General features: G+C 43.7%; 2 protein-coding genes across 4 annotated transcripts in view; both read left to right on the plus strand.

The window, feature by feature from the left end:
* The first annotated feature begins 222 nt into the window (after window positions 1-222).
* LOC123373729 lies at window positions 223-6,251 on the plus strand. The gene is made up of 3 exons (XM_045022828.1): window positions 223-379; window positions 825-1,009; window positions 3,696-6,251. The coding sequence occupies exons 1-3, from the start codon at window positions 346-348 to the stop codon at window positions 4,692-4,694; spliced, it is 1,218 nt and encodes a 405-aa protein (XP_044878763.1). The 5' UTR covers window positions 223-345; the 3' UTR covers window positions 4,695-6,251.
* A 4,995-nt stretch (window positions 6,252-11,246) lies between these two features.
* Window positions 11,247-20,389, plus strand: part of BMS1 (BMS1 ribosome biogenesis factor) — a 40,360-nt gene continuing 31,217 nt past the window's right edge. Inside the window, exons 1-4 of one of the 3 annotated variants that reach the window (XM_045024646.1) lie at window positions 11,247-11,263; window positions 14,541-14,784; window positions 15,192-15,382; window positions 18,395-18,474. In XM_045024646.1, the coding sequence (XP_044880581.1) occupies window positions 14,609-14,784; window positions 15,192-15,382; window positions 18,395-18,474 (447 nt within the window). In that variant the 5' untranslated portion in view covers window positions 11,247-11,263; window positions 14,541-14,608. Of the gene's footprint in view, window positions 11,264-12,587; window positions 12,703-14,540; window positions 14,785-15,191; window positions 15,383-18,394; window positions 18,475-20,389 lie in introns of those variants that run through there. The other 2 variants (XM_045024648.1, XM_045024647.1) reach the window with 2 other exon arrangements.

Consider the following 20,389-nt stretch of genomic DNA (forward strand, 5'->3'; position numbering starts at 1 on the left):
ATTGTGTGTATTTTGGTGATTTGATTACAATAGAGGTGTGGGACACCTTTCTGAGTCAGACTTTAACTTAAAAAAAAGGGCAGCCCTACAGCTCAGTTTTCTTTTTAAATCGGTAACAAAATAGGACATGATAAAAGCACTTTGTCCCCATTGGATGCAGCAGAGTCAGGGGGAGGGTTGCTAACTGCTGGGGTGAAGGGGACTATAAAACTAAAGGATCCAGTGTTACTCAAACGAGAAGCCTGCAGCTAAATTAAAACGGGTGGGGCTTTATCAGCCTCCCGGAGGGAAGATTTAAAAACAACGCTGACAATTTTTGCAAATTAGCAAGCTCCTAGCCCAAAGATGGAACCTGCCAAAGTGAAAAACAGCCTTACAGGTAATTATGATATTCAGAAATTTTCCCCAAAGTTTGATTAAAATTAAATGGTGGCCCAAGTGTGGATGTTATTGGTTTGCAGCTGTGTGGATCTTATCTCTTGTTAACTTCAAACGCTTTATTTCTATAACGAAGTAAGTTTATAATTGAAGATCATGCAGTGCTCCTTCTTAAGTCCTTCTGACAAATCTTACTTTAAATTTAGTTTTGGCTGAGTAAAATCAGTTGGGTGTTTTTGCTACTTCAAGAGCTGGCTCAAATCAAGAAACGTGTGGCACATTGGGGCCAATGCCATTAGATTTTTCTCTTCTTCTACTAGCGGGAAAAGTTCAATGGTTCTTTATAGCCGCTATTGTGCTTTGTGACAGGTTTTAATACTTTATTTCTCAGATACCTCCTGTTCTTGTCTTACCTGTATTTTTTCTTTTTCTTTTTTTAAATACAGAACAAGTCACGCAATGCCCCGTTATTTCCAATACGCCGAAAGAAGGAGGCAGGAGGAAACGGACCACGTTTAGCAAAGCCCAGCTGGACCTCTTGGTTAAGACGTTTGAAAAGGATCCCTACCCTGGCATCACCGTGCGGGAGAGGCTGTCCAGCCTGACGGAGATACCCGAGTCTAGGATTCAGGTAAGAGCTTCGGGCATTTGTTAGAACGTCTGTTCGACACCCTGTTTGCTGGTTAACGAGGCTTTTCGGATCGCCGGTGTCATGCCACTCTGTAAACAACCCCCCCCCCAAGAGCTAACTCTCAGGTGCCCCTTGATTGCCTCTGCCCCAAGGACGGGCCCTGGCACTCTTTCCGGGGAACGTTCACAACAAGCAAGGCCCCGATATGTGGCGGAGCTCAGAGCAAATCTCCTGGCCTCGGACGGCTAAGGCTATCCCGTCGGTCCATAGTAGGGTTCTTCTGCCACGGGGCGTACGGCTCCCGGAGTGCCGGCTTGTTGTGAACGCCACTGCAACAGTGACATGATGACATGGCTCTTGTAACGTCGGGATCCGAATCCCGCTATACCGGCTCCAAGGAAACTGGTATGGGGGGGGGGTGGTTAAAGACTGGGGCATGTTTTCCCAAGGGGAATACCTGGAATACACGTTTTCCCTTTTGCTGGCTTGGCGTTTAGGGAGGCGCCCCGTGAAATGGTGCTTTGCCCTCTCCTTGCTTCCCCTTTTTGGTGACTGGTCAGGGACTAGAACTCTTCAGCTGGCCGGTGGCAACAACACGCGTTCGGTTGTGCCGTATAAAGGGATACTGGGGAATCTGGATCGAGAAGTGTTTCCAGCAAGATCAAGGCGCTGCTGTCCTCCCAGATGAGCTGAGGCTTGAGCGGTCTAGAGAGGCCCCCCCAGCCCTTCTTCTCATGTCCCGTTTCTTCTCGCCTCTCCTGAGTTAATGGCTTTGGTGCACTCTTGGGGCCCGAGCCTGCAACTAGCTGTTGGGGGAATTCGGAGATCTGTTCCCTTCCCGCGACTGTAACCGCTGTCAAAAAGGTCCCACTCTCGTTGTGGCCCGAATCTGCATTCATCTCCATGGGATTTGAAACCCGAGAGAGGGCACGGGGCTCCAGCGTGACCTTCCCTGAAATTATTACAATCTGCCGAGAACTGATCTCCAGATTCCAGTACTTAGCGGGAGGAGGAATACCTGCCGCCACTCACTGGAAATGTTTGTATGGTTAAAAAAATTACTGTAGTGCCTCCAAAACCCGTTGTTGTACACAACCCCAAGCAGCCTTTTGCTCCCAAATCTTATTCCCATAGCTGTGGGGCCATCAGAGATGCAGCAAAATTAATAACAAAGCTTTGATTTAGAGTCCACTTGAGTCGCTGTTCAAACTGAGCCCTCACTCAGGCAAATAATTCCACAGACATCCGTTAGACCAGTATCAGAGGGGTAGCCGTGTTAGTCTGGTTCTGTAGAAGCAGCAAAGAATCCTGTGGCACCTTATAGACTAACAGACGTTTTGCAGCATGAGCTTTCGTGGGTGAATACCCACTTCTTCAGATGCAAGTGGTGGAAATTTCCTGGGGCAGGTATATATAAGCAAGCAAGAAGCAAGCTAGAGATAACGAGGTTAGATCAATCAGGGTGGATGAGGCCCTGTTAGACCACGTTAGACCAGTGGTTCTCAACCAGGGATACATAAACATCTTCTATCGGGTACATCAACTCAGCTAGGTATTTGCCTAGTTTTACAACATGCTATGTAAAAAGCACCAGCCAAGTCAGTACAAACTAAAATTTCATACAATGACTTCTCTATAAACTATACATTTAACTGTAAGTACAATATTTATATTTGAATTTATTTTATAATTGTATGTTAAAGAGAAAGTAAGCAATTTTACAGCACTAGTGTGCTGTGACACACTTTTTGTAAGCAAGTAGTTTTTAAGTTAGGTGAAACGTGGGGGTAAACAACACAAATTCTATTCCTGAAAGGGGTACAGTAGTCTGGAAAGGTTGAGGACTACTGAGTTAGACTACTCGCCAACATAAAGGGGAGCACAATCTGGCCCTTACTGGGGAGCTATAACTTGAATCTGGACTGTAAATAAATTAAAACAAAAAACCCTCTGAGTTTAGTTCCTTACAAGGACAGGGGAAATAGAAACATTGAGGCCTGATTGATCTCTGCTATTCCCATTGAGGGCAGAGGGGTTCAATTGGATCATGGGTGGGGCCTATTATTTGCCAAGTAACAAGGCCAAACCCCTATATTCCAACTGGGTGGAAAAAGGAAACAAAGTAAGGTTTGAATTTTGTTGTTTAAAGCTGGTAGTCAACAAGAATGGTTTTTAACTCTTGTAACTTAACTTGTCAGTTTCAACTGAATCCTTCCCCAAGATTCGCTCATTTCAACCAGCCCCAGTACTGACTTAGTTGCAAATTTTTCAAACAGCTGGCAAGAACCTGATGAAACTCTTACTAAAATGAATGGGAGCCTTTCCATTGACTTTTATGGGAACTGAACGGGGCTTCTGCCCTCTAAATGGTGCTATAGTTTTCCTTAGCAAAATATTTCAGAGTGAGAGGGACATAAATACCTGGCAATTCAAATAGTTAAAGAAACCAACTCTAAACTGGAAAGCGGGGGGGGGGGGGGAACTGGGGCCAAATTCCACACTCTTGCATACTTTGAACTCCACTGAAGCAGTGCATTGACTCCAGACTTACACTGGTATAACTGAGGAGAATTTGACCTTGTAGATTTGTGTGTGGGGGAGGAGGCTTATATCAATAAATTCACCTGCAAAGGCCCCTCTCACAAGCAGGATCATGGCTTCTTACTTTCTGTTAATTTCCTCCCAGGTTTGGTTTCAAAACAGAAGAGCCAGGCAGCTGAACCAAAAGAAGACTGAAGCCCCCACCTTTCCCAAACTTGATTATGGCAACAAGAAGCTGACCCACTTCAGTGTCAATCTTCCAGACAGGCCAAGAATCACACAGAGTCTTGCATCTGGTCAGAGTCAACTGAATCTACAGCCATGTCTGCCGGGAGGGAATCAAAATATTCCTAGTCAGCCCATGCAGTATTCAGAGCAACAACTTCCTATGTTAGATGGTCATTTCAAGAGCTTGGACAGCACTTTTAGAACAGGGACCCAAATCCAGATCCCGTCAACTCATTTAAACTCAGCGTATGTGTCAAGAGAAAACCAGTACAGTTTAGGAGCCATGGGGAGTCCTTCCCAGATTCAGCACCCTATGCAGCCACTACAGCAACATCCATACTATCAGAGATCTTTTCCTGAAAACTACTACTCAGATACAAATCTATTCCAGGCCACTTCCCCCTTAAAACTCGGGGGGCAGCAGTGTGGTCAAGGTCCTCAATATCAAGCAGTCAAAGAAAACATATACAGGATGCCTGTCACTATCAACTATTTAAACTCTAGCCAAGGAGTGATCAATGAGGAGTGTTCGTATGTCAAGGCAAGCACTTCTCATTTTAGTAAGAGTCCAGTTTTAGGTCCTGATGGAGACTCACAAGTAAAAATGGAGCCTGCTCAGGCTCAGTGTAACATTGATTCACCTGTTTCTTCTAGCATTACTCTTCTCCCTTCAACATTTTCCAACTGTCAGGTAACATCTCAGAGGATGTTGACTCCTCTGGTTCCTTTGTTTGGGCAACAACTGAAAGAAATGATAGATGAATTTGATCCTCGTTGGTCATACATGAGAAATGAAGTCATGGGTACTGGTCTAGATTTGCTATTTGAAAGTGAACAAAATGTAGAGCAAAGTAGTAGAAGTTACCCCTTCACCTCTGGTGACCAGAGTTCAAGCTGCCACTTAGGTCATACCTGAAAATGAACTTGGTGGATATGTTCACACCTTATAAATTTGCATGATTGTCAGGGTGAAAGAGGGAAGAGGCCGAGAAGTGTTGCTGGCCAGTGTGTTTAGGGTTTGTTATGAGAGCTCTGTGAGAGTCAGTACGGGGAGGGAGGGGGATGCAGGCCTGTAGAAGTTGGAAGGTGGCTGCTAGAAATGAGTGAATAACTTCATCACTGAGTGTTTTCTCTTTGAGCATTGTCAACAAGTTGCTTGGAGTGATCTTGTATTAGTTTATAATTAGCTACCAGATAACTTTACTGGTCAGACAGTTCACTGAGTATTTTACTCTCTGGTAGTCAAACTGTGTTGGTTAGCTTTGACTGGAGGTATGGGGTTATGGGAAAAGTTTCAGGGGATTATGTTTGTTTCCTCATGGGAAGAATGTACTACATATCTGGTGTGACTACTCATGTTTAAAATTCACTTTCTATTCAGTATACTCAATTTCTTTCAGTGAAAGCTAACACAGGAGGCACAAACACACATGCACAAAAAAAGCAAATAGCTTTTTTAAAATGAAAACTGAAGTCGAAATTGCAGGGAGGTGGGGTGCTATTTTTCCTACTTGATATGTGCCTTTAGTTAAAGTTGCTAGTATCCCCTCTTTCAGAAGTACTTAATGTACTTTTTTAATGAACAAAATGTGTAGTCCTTAAAAGGCAATGTTTTATGCAAATTAGTGGTTTTCTAATTGAATTGTGTGAATTCTACCATAAGAAAGGGTTTTTTTCAAAATCTTTACCATTTCTTTCTCAGTCCTCATCCTCTTAAAAAAAGATTTAAGTGGGCTGTAACAGGACTTGAAGGAAAGCATCCTTTTGAGTTGCACTTCTAATACTATACTGTAGGGCTTGATCCTGAAGAGACTGGGATCCAGCTCCTCAAAGGTATTTAGGTGCTTAATTCCCATTGATCTTGGACATCAATGAGTGTTAGGCACCAAAAGACCTTTAAGAAACTGTGCCTACAGCTCAAAGTGCCTAGAGGCTACTGAATGGGCATCCCCCTGTTTTTGCATGAGGTTTGACTGAAGTCAATGAACTCAGTGGGGTTCTGCTGAAGCTCATGCAGTTGCAGGAGTGTGGCCAGGACATCTTAATGTCTTTTTCATAAATATTTGTATAATGCTCAAAAAATGGCTGTGGATTCTTTTTAAATGTTGACTTCAAACTTTAAGATGTTAGTTTTTTTAAAAATCAATTTAATTGTTCATTCTATAAATAAGACAAATATAAGCTGTGTGTTTCTTTTTTACATTGATGTAGCTACAGAGAGGTAGTCCAGTGGCTTGCATATGGATTGAGAACTAACAAGTCCAGAGTTGTAGTCCTGGCTTTTACAATGATTCCATCTGTGGGTTGGACAAATCACTTAGCCTCTCTGCCTTCATCATCCCTATAGTTAAAATGGAAATAATACTTAACTACCTCATAGGGGTTTTACAAAGAACAGTAGGCTAATATCTAAGCGTTTTGCACACAAAAGGCACCATGTGAGTGCTAAGTATATTTATTATGAAATAATCTGTACTGATTTTTATGACTGAATTGCCTCAGTAAACTTGGTTTCTAAAATGTATTCAGTAATGCTTATTTATTGTTTGTCACTTTAATCGCCTGATCTTCTGGGGGAAAAGCCTCCCTCAAGCATCTTCTAAAAATTTTGCTGGATTGGGACACATGTTTTGATGCTAAAGGGTTAAAACCACTTTCAGTCCTACTGGTTGCAATAGACTACTCACACTTAAATATGTGATGAAAGGTTAATTGAGGTCTAAAGGCTAAACTTTTATCCCCTAATTATTTAAGTAGCCTGGTGTGGCACAAGGTGGCTTCTGTCAGATTAGAAGTGGAAAAGAATCCTCTCAAATCTGTCTGAACAGATTCAGAGCCACTTTTATAGTAGGCCTGAGGCTGATCTGAAGGACGATGTTACTGAATTAACATAGCACTGGAGCTGAGCTCTTGAAATCATGGCTCCTTTGAAGTCAATGGAAGTTTTTTGCCATTGACTTGAACAGGGCCAGGATATAACACTTGTGCTTTCCGTGTGGACTCCCTGAACCAGCCTCTACTTCATCCCTGTACTGCAGAACTTCAGTAGTTCCACAACACCTGGAATCCCACCTCCCCTCACCCCCTGCTGATTCTAGAGAAGTGGGTAGTCTTTACTCATAAAAACCACTCTAGATATCTTTGCCGTGACTTTTAGAGTGAGCACCCATAACTCCAGATGAAGTCAGAGCAGCTGTGGGGTACTTGGCCTTTCTGAAAATTGGGCCTGTTTTTCTTTTAAAAAGTGGCTCTTGGGGGGTGGGGGGAATGTGTCTTAAAGACACTTCTATGCAGCAGTGTGAATGACCAGATTTAAATCTTCAGATGCAGGAATTTTCTCAAAGTTTTCAGTTTTGTTCAATGACACAAATGTCAAGGGGAAATTGTACTTCTGTTCTTAAAGGTATCTTTTTGTCTTTATTTAAAAAAAAAAAAAGCTAAAGGTTCCACTAGAACATAATTATAAGAGTACATTTAGAGAGACAAGATGGATGAGGTAATATATTTTATTAGACCAGCTTCTGTGCTGTGCCTCTCCCAACAGGGCTACAATACTGCAGATAAGAGTAATTGTGGCCGGAGCCATGTCCCTTCCATTTGTAACTGTTATGGGGGTTAAGTGGGGCAACTTACTGAATCTGACCCTATGTCCCCAATAACTTTAACACCTTCTGAATGGCTATTAACAGACTCTTGGGACTGGCTCCATGTGGGATTGAGAGACTGAGGCTGCATCCCCTTATGGCCACCTTAGTTAATAGAATCATAGGAGTGGAAGGGACCCCAAGAGGTCATCTAGTCCAGTCCCCTACCCTCTTGGGGGGGGGGGGGGGGGGACTAAGTATTATCTAGACCAGGGGTCAGCAACATTTCAGAAGTGGTGTACTAAGTCTTCATTTATTCACTCTAATTAAAGGTTTCGCATGCCAGTAATATACTTATAGAAAGAGACCTTCTGAAAATGTATTATATAACTAAACTTTTGTATATAAAGTAAACAAGGTTTTCAAAATGTTTAAGAATTTTCATTTAAAATTAAATGAAAATGCTGATCTTACACCGCCAGCCTGCTCAGCTCGCTGCCAGCCTGGGGTTCTGTTCACCTAGGCCAGCAGTGGGCTGGCAAGAGGCCAGCAGCTGGGATCCCAGACCTGGGGGACAGTGGGGGGGTTCAGGGGTCAGCGCAGTGGGCTGTGTGTGTGGGATTTCAGGGCAGAAGGATGGGGGCTGTGGGGGTGCAGGGCAGAGGGATGGGGTCTGGGGGGGTTCAGGAGTCAGGGCAGTGGGGGTGTAGGACAGAAGGCTAGGGGTTCAGGGGTCAGGGCAGAGGGGTGGGGGGTGCAGGGCAGAAGGGTGTGTGGGTGTGGGCATATCCCTTCCAGCCTCCCCCGAGCGGCTCATGGCAGGGGTCTGGAAGGGATATACCCTGTTCCACCCCCTTCCTCAATGCCCCATTCCCACCTCTTCTCTGTCTCCTCTACGGAGTACCAAGCACGCTGCCACTCTTGCCCCTCCCCCTCGCAAGGGCCATCAGCTGATCAGCATAGGGAGAGGAGGAGGGGCAGGAAAGCAGCATGCTGGGGCAAGAAGTAGGGGAGTGGGGAAGCTTGGCTGCCGCAGGACCAAGCTTCTGCTTCCTGCCCCTGCAGGGGAGAGTGGTGGGCAGGGGCACTGAGTGGGGCTGGGGGAGCCGGGACTGTGGCAGGCAGCAGCGTGCCACTCAAAATCGGCTTGCGTGCCGTAGGTTACCGACCCCTGATCTAGACCATCCCTGACAGGTGTCTGTCTAACCTGCTATTAAAAATCTCCAATGATGGAGATTCCACAACCTCCCTAGGCAATTTTATTCCAGTGCTTATCCACCCTGACAATTAGGAAGTTTTTCTTAATGTCCAACCTAAACCTCCCTTGCTGCTTGTCTTATCCTCAGAAGTTAAGAAGAACATTCTCCCCCCTCCCCCTGTAACAGTTTCAAGTACATAGACAGTTATGTCCCCTCTGTCTTCTCTTTTCCAGACTGAAAAAATTGGATTTGTTTAGTCTTCCTTCAGAGGTCATGTTTTCTAGATCTTTCAAATCATTTTCAAAAACAATAATGATTAAAGAAAACGCAACAGCATCCACCACTACACTCTAAATTTTCTAATTTGAGAGAAGTAGCACATGTTGTGTGTAGTGTTTCCACAACTCATCAGGTTCATTACAGCTGTGGGCCAGGGCTCCTGGGGCTGAGCTCCTATTAGTTTCAGTTTTTTGCTTAGTAAGGACTTCAAGAGAGGAACCTTAGGCCTGGTCTACACTACGCATTTAGGTCGAATTTAGCACAAAAAGTACCAGCTGAAAATGGCTACTGACTGAGTAGGAGATGGGTGGATAGAAGCCTAAGCAGCATTGTGCACCTCTCAATGTGCAGTAGCCCTGCTCTATATGGAGATGGTATAGTTGGGGGCAGGGGGAAGGAAGAGAAGTACTGCACAGGGTATTTTCTCCTGTGCTACAAAAGAACACATAGGCTAACACTGAGTCTGTGTGACAGTACACAGAGCACTCCGGTTTCTTGTGGCAGGTGGTTATTTACTTTGTGATCTTCCAGCTGCCTCTACCCCTCAGACAGGTGTACAGCCTGCAGAACTGCTCAATGGCCAATGTGAGGTAGCTACACTAGCCTTCTTTCTCTTGAAGAAACACATGCTGCTCCCATTTAGTATCCCTTAGTGATTAGTGCAGTAATATGGGGCTGCAGGGCTTGTGTTCTGCATATATAGTGTATACGGGGAATTGCTTTCTTCTCATTGATCAGTCCTGTAGTTTAAATATGAAAGCAGAGTTTATTATGGTTACTTCTCACAGGCATGCATTATCTCAAGGCCAAACAGAATACATGTTTTTCCACACACAGAACATTTAGTAGAAAATATCCATGGCACACTTCAGTGCTCTATCCAAATGATCTGACAATCTAGTGTGAATTATTTGTCCTCTCCTTTTGTTGCAAATTGCATTTATCTTAAACTGTCATGTCTAGCATGAATTTCATGATAAGGAAATCTGCCCAGACTTGTTCAATACCAACTCTCTCCTTTCTTATAATGCTATTTTAAAGACTTTCCACAATCTCTTTTTAGAAGATTTTATTGAATTACATTTACTGCTTGCAGAACTCAGACCTTTGGAGACCAAAGTCTTATGGTTATTGACAGAGCAGGTGCAGCATAGGCACTGACATTACAAGCTTCCCCCAGGTTTGTATGTCCAAAGTGTCAGAGCTCTGCTCTTCAGGGACTAGCTCAAAATAAGAGTGGGTAGATTCTGAGACTGCCAAGAAAGATGCCAGTTAATGCCATTTGTGGTAGTGGTTTTGGTGTAGTGAATGTCTTGTCTACTGGAAGCTTGATTGAGACTGACTTATTTCACACAGAGAGATGGGTAATATCTTTTATTGGACCAACTTCCATTGGTGACAGAGACAAGCTTTTGAGACACATAGATCTCTTCTTAAGTTCACATAGGTCACTGAAAAAGAATTAAATGGTAACAAAAGTTTTTCACTTACTAACTTGGCATGGATTCAAACTGGTAATTTAAAGGTAAAGATTCTGTAATCTGTTGTCAAATCTCTGAGCCATTCACTCCCTCATTTTCCACCTTTAACATACATTCTTGTCTTCTCAGAAACCATAGTGAAACCAACTGGAAGCTTGAGGACCCTTATCCCATGCAATCTCTAACACAAGCCACCCACCCTAATCTTCAGTAGCAGGACCAGAGGGACACAACCAACCTCTTGCTTTCTGGTAGCAGCATCACAGGGAAAATAAATACATGGCCTGAACCCCTTTTTAGCAGCTTTGCTTCCTGTATTGTTTTGCATAAGGCCATTCCTGCATTTTTTTTTGTTGCAAATTACTTCAAAGAACAGCTGTCTCCATTTAATAAATCAGGGCCCCAGCCTGCACCCGTTACTCTTGCAAATTCCTTATTAACTTCTATAGAAAATTTGCTTAAGTATGGTGTGAACATTCAGATCTCTGATAAACAACTCTTTCTTACTACTCCCAAGATATTTAAAAAATCAGATGCCACATCTTGCTATCATGTACTTAAGGTATGTTGGATTTTGCCCCTATATGACACAATTATTTCAGTGTATAGTTTTAAAAAAACCCTGCTGGTTTTCATTAATAAAAAAAAAAATTTCTATACTCCTTGGAAATGAAAACAATATATAGTTATGTTTGTAGCAAGGATTATTTAAAAATAAGGTCGGGGGGGGGAGATCAGGCAGATCTTTCATATTTATTTGCAGAAACACAGAAAAGATTCCTCAGGGGCTGACTCATGCAAACACAAATGTCTGCAGGATCTAGATATAAATTGGCAGTTTCCAATTATTATTTAATTTATTTGTATTTCACTAGTATCTAGCGTCCCCAACTGAGATCAAGGAACCCATTGTGCTGGGTGCTGTATCTGAAGAGCTTACAGGTAAGGCCTTGATTCCACAAACAAGCATGTACTTAACTTTATTTCCATTGATTTCAATAGGACTACTCAGAATTGTAAAAATTAAGCACGCATGCAAATGTCTGCAGGATTGGGGCCTAAATAGACAGAGCAGACAAAAGGAGGAAGGGAATTACTGGGCAAATCAGAAAAACAGTATGTAGCTGGAGAGAAATGAGGCTTTAAACTTTTCCTTGGTCTACTATGATAGAAAATGTGGCACTTCACAGTGTGATTAAAATGGTGCTATAATCAGACTACAGAGAAACACTACTATCCTATGCAATACTTTTTCTCTGAGTCTTCCCTGCTAGTCCTGCAGATTTAATACAGAAGAAAGCTGGGTTCAGTGGTGCTTAAAGTATCATTAACAAAACTGTCAACTTAACTGATCGCACAATCTTCACATTTGACACCAAAATTACAGCTTTATCACCAAATCTGAAGCGGAGTTTGCAGGACTTTTAGCTCGAAAAAAAATCTTTTGACTTTTGGCCAAGGAACTCTGATATAGATTAAGAGAATAAATATGGAAAATCATACCATTTTTACAGAATCACTTTTCTGACTGCTGTGTCTCACTTTTAACAGCTATTGTGAAAGTAATAAACATTCCCTCTGGGAATCTTCGGCCCATATTTAAATGAAAATACATTTTGTTTACAGGTCCCTTAAAATTTAAGTCCCATTCCTGAAGACTTAAACACCTGCTTACCCTTCCCTCTCCCCGCCCCCTGAATAGCCCTGATTACCTCAGTGGGACTATTCACATTGCATAAAGTTAAGCAGATGCATAATTATTTACAGCACGAGGGCCTTAACTGTTGAATCTCAGAACATACAAGATTTGCCACGTGCCCTTTTGACGAGTCAACTTGCAAGTCACGTTTTGTCTGAAAATGTCCAGCTCCTGCTGTGTTGTTACAGCGCTAGTCCCGTTACAGGAGCAGACGTGCTAAAAGGGAAAGAAACTAGGAAACAACCCCACAACCAAGTCTATATTTTGCCGGTGTGTGAACCGCGGGCGCTCAGCACCCCCGCCTAGGCGGCTTCACCTCTGGTTTCTCGGGGCCGTGCACCCAGCCACCAGGCAGCTGAGCAGGCTCAGGGGCCGCATCCCAAACGCCCTGGCTGCGGCACTGACGGATCCCGGCGTGACCAGCCCGCGGCCCAGCTGCCAGAGGCGGCGCCCGGGAGCCGATGGGGAAACACCAGCAGCGGGGCGCCGTCCCGGCTCCCGGCGCAGTCTGTGGCAACGCCCCCGGGGCGGGGTCAGCTCCTCGCCTCGCTCCGCTCCCTGCCTGGTGTCACCGCAATACCCGCCCCCCCGCGCTGTTTCCGGGCGGGAGCAGTTGGGTAGGACGCACTTCCGGCCGCGGCGCCCATGCGGAGTTGCTGGAGGCAGCGGAGCGGCGGCGGGGGTAGGTGGGATCGCCACTCGCTGAGCCCCTCCGCGCGCGCGGGGGTGGCCGGGCTGCGCGTCTCCCTGCTCCGGCGGGCGGGTGGCTGGGGCGGGCTGCCTCGGCGTGTCCGCGGCCGGATCCTGCTCCGAGGGAAATCGGGCTAATCGCCCGGCTGTGGGGGAGGGGGGGTGAGGATCTGACCCCCCCCCGGGCGGGGATTTGGGTCTGACCCCAGCCCCTCCCCCCAGCTCATTTCCCCCTGTGTGTGAAGAAACCTGCCTCAAACTCGGGGGAGCTGTTGGTCGCGTGGCCATAGCCCCACAGGGCGCTGAGAGCGGGGCCCCTGTCGCGCCCCTCAGGCTCCAGCTCCGCCGCTGTCAGCCTTGGCCGGCCCCGTCCTGCGCCGGGCTCCCCAGCCCCAGCTGGGGTCTCTTCCAGCTCCGCGCTGATTCTGCGTGGGTGGGCTGGTCTCCCAGACAGCCCCGCTCCTCAGTGAACCTTTGTGCCCACGTGGGGCCTTGTTGTCTGGGTTGGGACTCCCCACTGGCAGAGAGGCATCGGGCTTGTATCGGAGGCCACCCCAGCAGACTCGAGTCCCTGCAGATCCCGTTGTAGGATTGGGGCCTAAATGTTAAACGTGCATTTTATCAGTGACTATTGCAATACCAACTGTAAGATTGGCAGCAGTATTTTGCAACATATGGACTAGTAGAAATAAAGTTAAACATTTGCTGTATGTCTGGATGAGAGAGTGCTACTACTGCTGTTTAGCAGGGCTTTGGAGTGGAGCTGCAGGTTTTTGCCTGGAGCTCTAGCAGAGCTGGAGCACGGCTCCAAAGCCCTGATGTTTAGTTAACTGGTTTTAATGGAGCCCAGTGATTGTAACTTTTTATGTTATCCAGGGAGTTGAAGCTGCCTAAAGAAATCTTTATTCCTGATACACTTCACAATTCATGCTGATTATAAGGCACTGATGATCTTCTGGTTAAAATACAGGACTAGGAGTCTGGTTATCTAATGAAATCTGCCTGTGGATTTTTTTTTCAGAGGCATGTATTTTCATGGTAGCTAAGCACTGGCCTTAATAGACAATTCTTCTTGCTTTGTGTGTTTTGATCATTTCCTTTCTGTTCCTCAGTTGTCTTAGTAGGATGCTGTTTCTCAGGGGATGACTTATTGACAATGTAGGGCTTGCATTTAGATCTGAACACTGTTAGGGGTAGTGTCAGCTTAATGAAAAGAGTTCCATAGCTGAAGTCTTCCTGCTGAAAATTCTTTGTCCCTTGAACCACATGTGGAAGATCTGAAACATTTATCCAACACACTTAGTCCAAGAACTAAGCCTACTTTCCAGACTGAATTGTGCCTGTCAGTGCCCAATACCTTGAGTCTCACCACTTCCTGCCTGGTCTCCCACTTATTGAATTTAGCCCTCAATTACTGTAGGGCCCCACCCCCCCTCTTCACACACAGTTACTTGAATAATTTTGCTCCATATAAATTAATGAATCTTGAGTCACTCCTAAATAAAACTGCTACTGCAGTCCATCCAAAGATAAATTAATGCTGGGCAACCCCACTTCTCCCAAAATCAGTTTATACCATCCTCACCCATAGATCTCTGCGGAGATGATGAGCCTTCCATGAACAAGGCCCTCTTCCACAATAATCAAATAAATATTCAAGTGGCAACTTCATGTGTCAGAACTCACTTGAGTTTCCTTTCTCTTAGATAGGCATGCCCCTCCTAGAGGAAAATTCAGCCTTTTATGTCTTAGGTGAAAAACGGGTATATAAATAATGCTGCTTCTCTTTTTTGTGTATGCTGTGTAATAAGTGTTTTTTCCATATGCCAGTTATGCTCTGTATCATTGGCAAAAGCAATCCATTTGACACTGGTGACAGGTGATCTCTGAGAAAAGAGATGGAGGAAAAGGACAGGAAGAAGCACCGTAAGAAGCACAGTGGGCCAAAGGCTGACAAAAAAAGGAAACGTCATCTGAATGATCTAGGACTCGGAGATGATGAGGATGCTCGGAAGAGAAACCCAAAGGCCTTTGCAGTCCAGTCTGCTGTGCGGATGGCCAGAACCTTCCACAGGTATGGAGTCTCTTTAGAGCATGATGGATTTTTTGGTTTGTTTTCCCCAGTAAACTCATTTTTAGGTGCTGATAGAACTGTGTTTTGTGAATTAGGCTCTGACATGCTCATACAGCTAACATGGTTTACCACATCCACACAGCAATATATTTATTCTCTGTTATAAATGGGGCAATAGTGTGGGCCTAACTTTGTCTATCATGCTGCACTACTGTGTTTGTCTGCATTATAGGAAAATCTGTTTAGCTCCTTAGTCTATGGGAGTTGTGCATCTCTATGTGAATAGCTGTCCTTAATGATTACACCTCTGTGAATGAGTCTCTGAAACACTTAGCACCTTAAAACAAGTGTTCTTGCTTTTTTATAACTTCACACTAAACTTTTTTTATGAATTTCTTCATAAATAGGACTCAGGATTTGAAGACGAAAAAACATCATATTCCGGTAGTTGACCGAACTCCCTTAGAGCCTCCTCCTGTGGTGGTGGTCGTAGTTGGCCCTCCAAAAGTTGGGAAGAGCACTTTAATAAAATGTCTGATTAGGAACTTCACGAGGCAAAAACTGATTGAAATACGAGGTCCTGTAACGATTGTATCAGGTGAGAAGAAAAAAAAAGAAACAAACTGCTGTTTGATACACAACATGTAGGATTTGGATAAATAGTGATAAACAGAAGGGTGACTTGATCTTAGCACATGTGCATGTTCTCACACACACAATACATTTTGTTGTGACCTCACATATTTAAGGTATTGCAAACAGGCAGTATATATTGATACAATAATCTAAGGAAACTCAATTTGAAAACATCTTTTAAAAAATAATTAGTTAAAAGTCATTTAAGGCACCACTCCCCTTACTCATTTTTGTAGTTTATAATCACACTTTCCGATTTCTTTTTGTCTCTCTGTTGCTATGTGGAAAAACACAAGCAAATGTGAGAAATTGACAAACTATTCACAAAGTGATGTGATATATACACGAAGTAAGCAAATATTTTTCTCTTATTTTTCAATTGCAGTAATTTTAAATGTTTGTAAAAACAGCAGGTAAATATTTTCTAACAGATGCCTGGCTATCTTGTGCCTTAAAAAATAAGATACTTTCCTTGTCATAAATTTTTAACAAATTTCATCTATTCATTACCCATACAAAAACTTATGATAATATAATTAAAGTTGAAAATCAAGCATCCAAAAGTTAGGATATGCCATAATTAAAGTTATCCAACCTTTGTGCATATTAATTATGATACAGTCTTTTAATTATATGATAATATACTAATTTTTTCACAGGAGCCCATTTCAGCACACAGTGCTCAGTTAATCAGTGTTTTGTTTTCTTCTCGTTCAATGTGTGGTACCATGCCTTATTTACTACATGCTATTCAAACCCTGTTCTGAAGACACAATATTTAATTTCTTCATGGACATTTCTGTGGCACTCATCACTATGGTATCTGAAGCCTTCACAAATATTACTGAGTTTATTTTCACAACACCCCTGTGAGGTGAGGGGAACAAGATGGTATTGTCTACGGCACAGATTAAGGTCAAAAGTGTCTATTGATTTTGGGTGCCCAATTTGAAATTTGGGTGGTCTAATTTTTTGAAGTACTTTGTACTTTAAACATATAAAATCCTAAACCCATTGTCTTCAGTTGCAGCTGAGTTCTCCACACTTCTGCAAGTGCGGAACCCCTAGTCTCCAGTCAGGCCCCCTAAAGTGAGGAACACACAATTAATGACTACTTGTGAATAATTTGGTTTAAGTGGCTTGATTAGCGTTGCATAGGAACTCTGATAGAAGTGGGGATAGAACCCAGTTTTCTGGGGCAGCATTCAGCTGCCTTAAACTTTATCCTTTCTTTGTAATCTCCGTCAAAGTCAATACACACCCGCTTTCTTTAAAAATGAAACAGGGTTCCTATAGATAAGGTTCTGAGTCTGTCACGGATTTTGTGACTTTTGCAGTGGCTGGTGCTGGCTCAGGGGCTGCGTGAGCCCGGCAGCCCCTGGGCCAGCAGTAGCAGTTTGGGTGTGTGGGAGGGGGCTAGGGGTTTTGGGAGTGCGGGGGTGGGGCTCCCTTGCAGCTTCTAGGTGGCGGAGGGGCCAAGGGGGGCCCTCTGCCCCACACGCTGCCTGCACCCAGAGGCCCTGCCCCTGCAGGTCTCACTGGCTGCATTTCCCAGCCAGAAGGAATTGTGGCAGCCAGTGCTTGTGGCGGAAGCAGTGGAGCTCCTGTCCTGGCCCCTGCCTCTACCTTGTAGGAGCTGCAGGGACACAGAGCTGGGTAGGAAGGCCCTGCCTACGCCCCCTCCCCCACCCTCATCACCAGCGGGGGTCTCAGGTCACATCCCCCAGCACCCATGGCGCTCTGGATTCCCTCTCCATCTTCCCCCCCCCCCCCCCCCCCCCCCCCCCCGCCGAAAGAACCCGGGGCTTCCAACCCAAGTTTTAGTCAGGGTGGTATTTTTAACAAAAGTCATGTACAGGTCACAGGCCCATGAATTTTTGTTTACGGCCCATGACCTGCCCATGACTTTTACTAAAAATACCCATGATTAAAATGTAGCCTTACCTATAGATAACTCTCATCTTCATTACTCAGTCCTGCTCCATCTTTAGAACAGGACTAGCCTGTGGACCACGTGAGGCAGAAGGCCTGTGGAAAAAATAGTATATGATCATGTAACAGACTGTCATAATAGAACCTTGCAACCGAATCTGAATTTGTCAGAACCAGATTACAAGTGCCTGCCTCGGGCCTGGTCAGATATGACTTTCCTGAACATTTGAACTTGGGTCTCCTATATTGCAGGACAATGCCCTGACTACTGGGTTGTGGGATATTCTGGGGAAGGTGTCCCTGACCTCTCCTGTTTTACTTTTTTATAAATAATTAGTCATTGGATCATGGACTAGAACTTGGATCTCCCACATCCCAGAGGAGTGCCACTAGACTAGAGAGCCATTCTCATTTTTTTTCCTGGCCAAATGACTGCTGATTGTCATTATGAATTACTGTGATTTACCACTGTGGATGACATTGAATAATCATGGAAAATTTCAGCCCAAGTGGTTAAAGTTTGGCAAAGTTACAAGCAACTGAAAAATGCTTATTATAGAATGAGTAATATCAGCCAACCAGAAGAACCAGGGAGTGCTCCCAGCGCCCCCACCCCCATCATTAGAAGTTTAAGAAGTTTGAACGGGGAAGAAAACGTTGGCTAATCTAGTCCATCGCCTCTATTATTGGAGAGCAACCTGTAATCCAGGAGAACAGCTGAACAATAAATCAACACAAAGCCAACAGGAATTTAAAATTCTGCTGTCTCTGTGCGTTTAATCTTCCTGGCTGCTCTTCTGTTGGATATTTTTTATAGGGAAATAAATTTATCTATGAAAGGTGGCATTACTTGGTTTGATCACTAACAATAAATACATCTGAGTAGCATTCCAATATGTAAGCATAGCTAATTAGGGAAGTCAACTGTATCAACACAGTATTGTAGCAGGATTGATGAAACAGCTGAGACCATTGAGGTTAAGATAAAATATCTTTAGTTGGTTCACTTTGGTTTTTCCTTAAATTTGCATTTTCTTCACAGGTAAAAGGCGTAGGCTAACCATTATTGAATGTGGATGTGACATAAACACAATGATTGATCTGGCTAAAGTTGCAGATTTGGTAAGTCAGCAATTGTGGAAATAATACCTTTGCCTAGATCACACCTACAGATCATTGGCCTGATATTTACTCCCATTGCAGTCACTGGTAAAACTCCCTTTGACTTCAGTGGGAGCAGGATGGGTCGCTAAAAGGCCTAATTTTCTGGATCAGTCACTGGAACTAGACCAGATGTAACAGGAGGGAAACTGCTTTTGAATGTCTACGTGACCCTATGTTGCCCATTGTACTTCTGAACCTTAATGAAAAATCTCTTAATAAACCAAAATGGAACAGCAATTCTATGCTAAATAAATTTCAATTCATCTCTGTTGATATTTGAAATGGTTTGTTAAAACATAAGAGTGGCTGTAGTGGGCCAGACCATAGTCCATGTAGCCCAGTATCCTGTCTTCTGACAGTGACCAATGCCATGTGCTTCAGAGGGAATCAACAGACCAAACGAACATCAAGTGATCCATCCCATCATCTACTTCCAGCTTCTGGTAAACAGAGGCCAAGGACACTCGGAGGATGGTGTTACATTGATAGACCTATCCACCATAAGCTTATCTAGTTCTTTTTTGAACTCTATTATAGTTTTGGCCTTCACAACATCCCGTTGCAAAGAGTTACTCAGGTTGACTGTGTTGTGTGAAGTACTTTTTAATCTTTCCTTATATGGAAGCTGTTCCATATCCCAATAATTTTTGTTGCCCTTCTTTGTACATTTTCCAATTCCCATCTCTTTTTGAGATGGGGCAACCAGATCTGTATGCGGTACTCAAGATATGGGTGTACCATGGATTTATATAAAGGCATTATATTATTTTCTGTCTTAACTAGTCCTTTCCTAATGGTTCCTAACATTCTGTTAGCTTTTTTTGACTGCTGCTGCATATTGAATGGATGTTTTCAGTAAACTATCCACACTAACTCCAAGATCACTTTCTTGAGTCCATCATTTTGTATATATAGTTGATTGTTTTCCAATGTGCATTTCTTTGCATTTATCTGCTTTGAATTTCATCTGCCATTTTGTTGCCAAGTCACCCAGTTTTGGAGATCCCTTTGTAACTCTTCGCAGTCTATTTTGGACTTAACTACCTTGAGTAATTGTGTATCGTCACCTCGCTGTCAAATTTTGCTACCTCAGTGTTTGCCCCCTTTTCCCATATCATTTATGAATATGTTGAACAGCACTTGTCCCAGTACAGATCCCTGGAGATACCACTATTTATCTCTCTCTCCCTTCTGAAAACTGAACATTTAGTCCTATCCTTGGTTTCCTGTCTTTTAACCAGTTATTGATCCATGTCTCTTATCCCATGTCCGCTTAATTTGCTTAAGAGCCTTTGGTAAGGGACCTTGTCAAAGGTTTCTGAAAGGCTAAATACACTATATCTACTGGATCACCCATGTCCATGTGTTTGTTGACCCCCTCAAAGAGCTGTAATAGAAGAAAAAATTCTTGAATGATCAGATTGTTCACTAATGTGTGGAAATGGAAACATACTGCTACATCATTTGGGTTCATCTGATGCATTGTAGCTGGTGAACCTTGGAGTTGAAGGTCTGAGTGCTGCAGTCAGAGTGTTTTCAGATGAGAGCCTCAGTTCTGGAATTTACCTCCATCTTTGGTCTTAGCATATCTGAGTTTGATCTTCAGGACAGAGTGCAAAGCTGACTTGTCTACTCAGATTTTTTGGCTGAGCTAGTGGATATGGAATATATTTTTGCTGATAGTTGATTGTGGGGTTATTTTTGGCCATTGCTGAAATTGACCAGCTAATCTCAGTAGTCTTCTACTGTACACATGTTCTATGAGACAATGAGATGCCTTTAAAACATAAATAATAGATATGGTATATGCCTTTAGTTATGAATGTGTGTGATGGTGTGAAGCACTATATTGGTTTGATTGTCACAAGGTTAG

This window comes from Mauremys mutica, chromosome 7 (genome assembly GCF_020497125.1).
Source record: "Mauremys mutica isolate MM-2020 ecotype Southern chromosome 7, ASM2049712v1, whole genome shotgun sequence".
Classification (NCBI taxonomy): Eukaryota; Metazoa; Chordata; order Testudines; family Geoemydidae; genus Mauremys; species Mauremys mutica.

Coding starts and splice junctions, on each gene's coding strand:
- LOC123373729 (XM_045022828.1), top strand. CDS start 346: ATGGAACCTGCCAAAGTGAAAAACAGCCTTACAG. Junction 380..824: donor AGTGAAAAACAGCCTTACAG/GTAATTATGATA, acceptor TTTTAAATACAG/AACAAGTCACGCAATGCCCC. Junction 1,010..3,695: donor TACCCGAGTCTAGGATTCAG/GTAAGAGCTTCG, acceptor ATTTCCTCCCAG/GTTTGGTTTCAAAACAGAAG.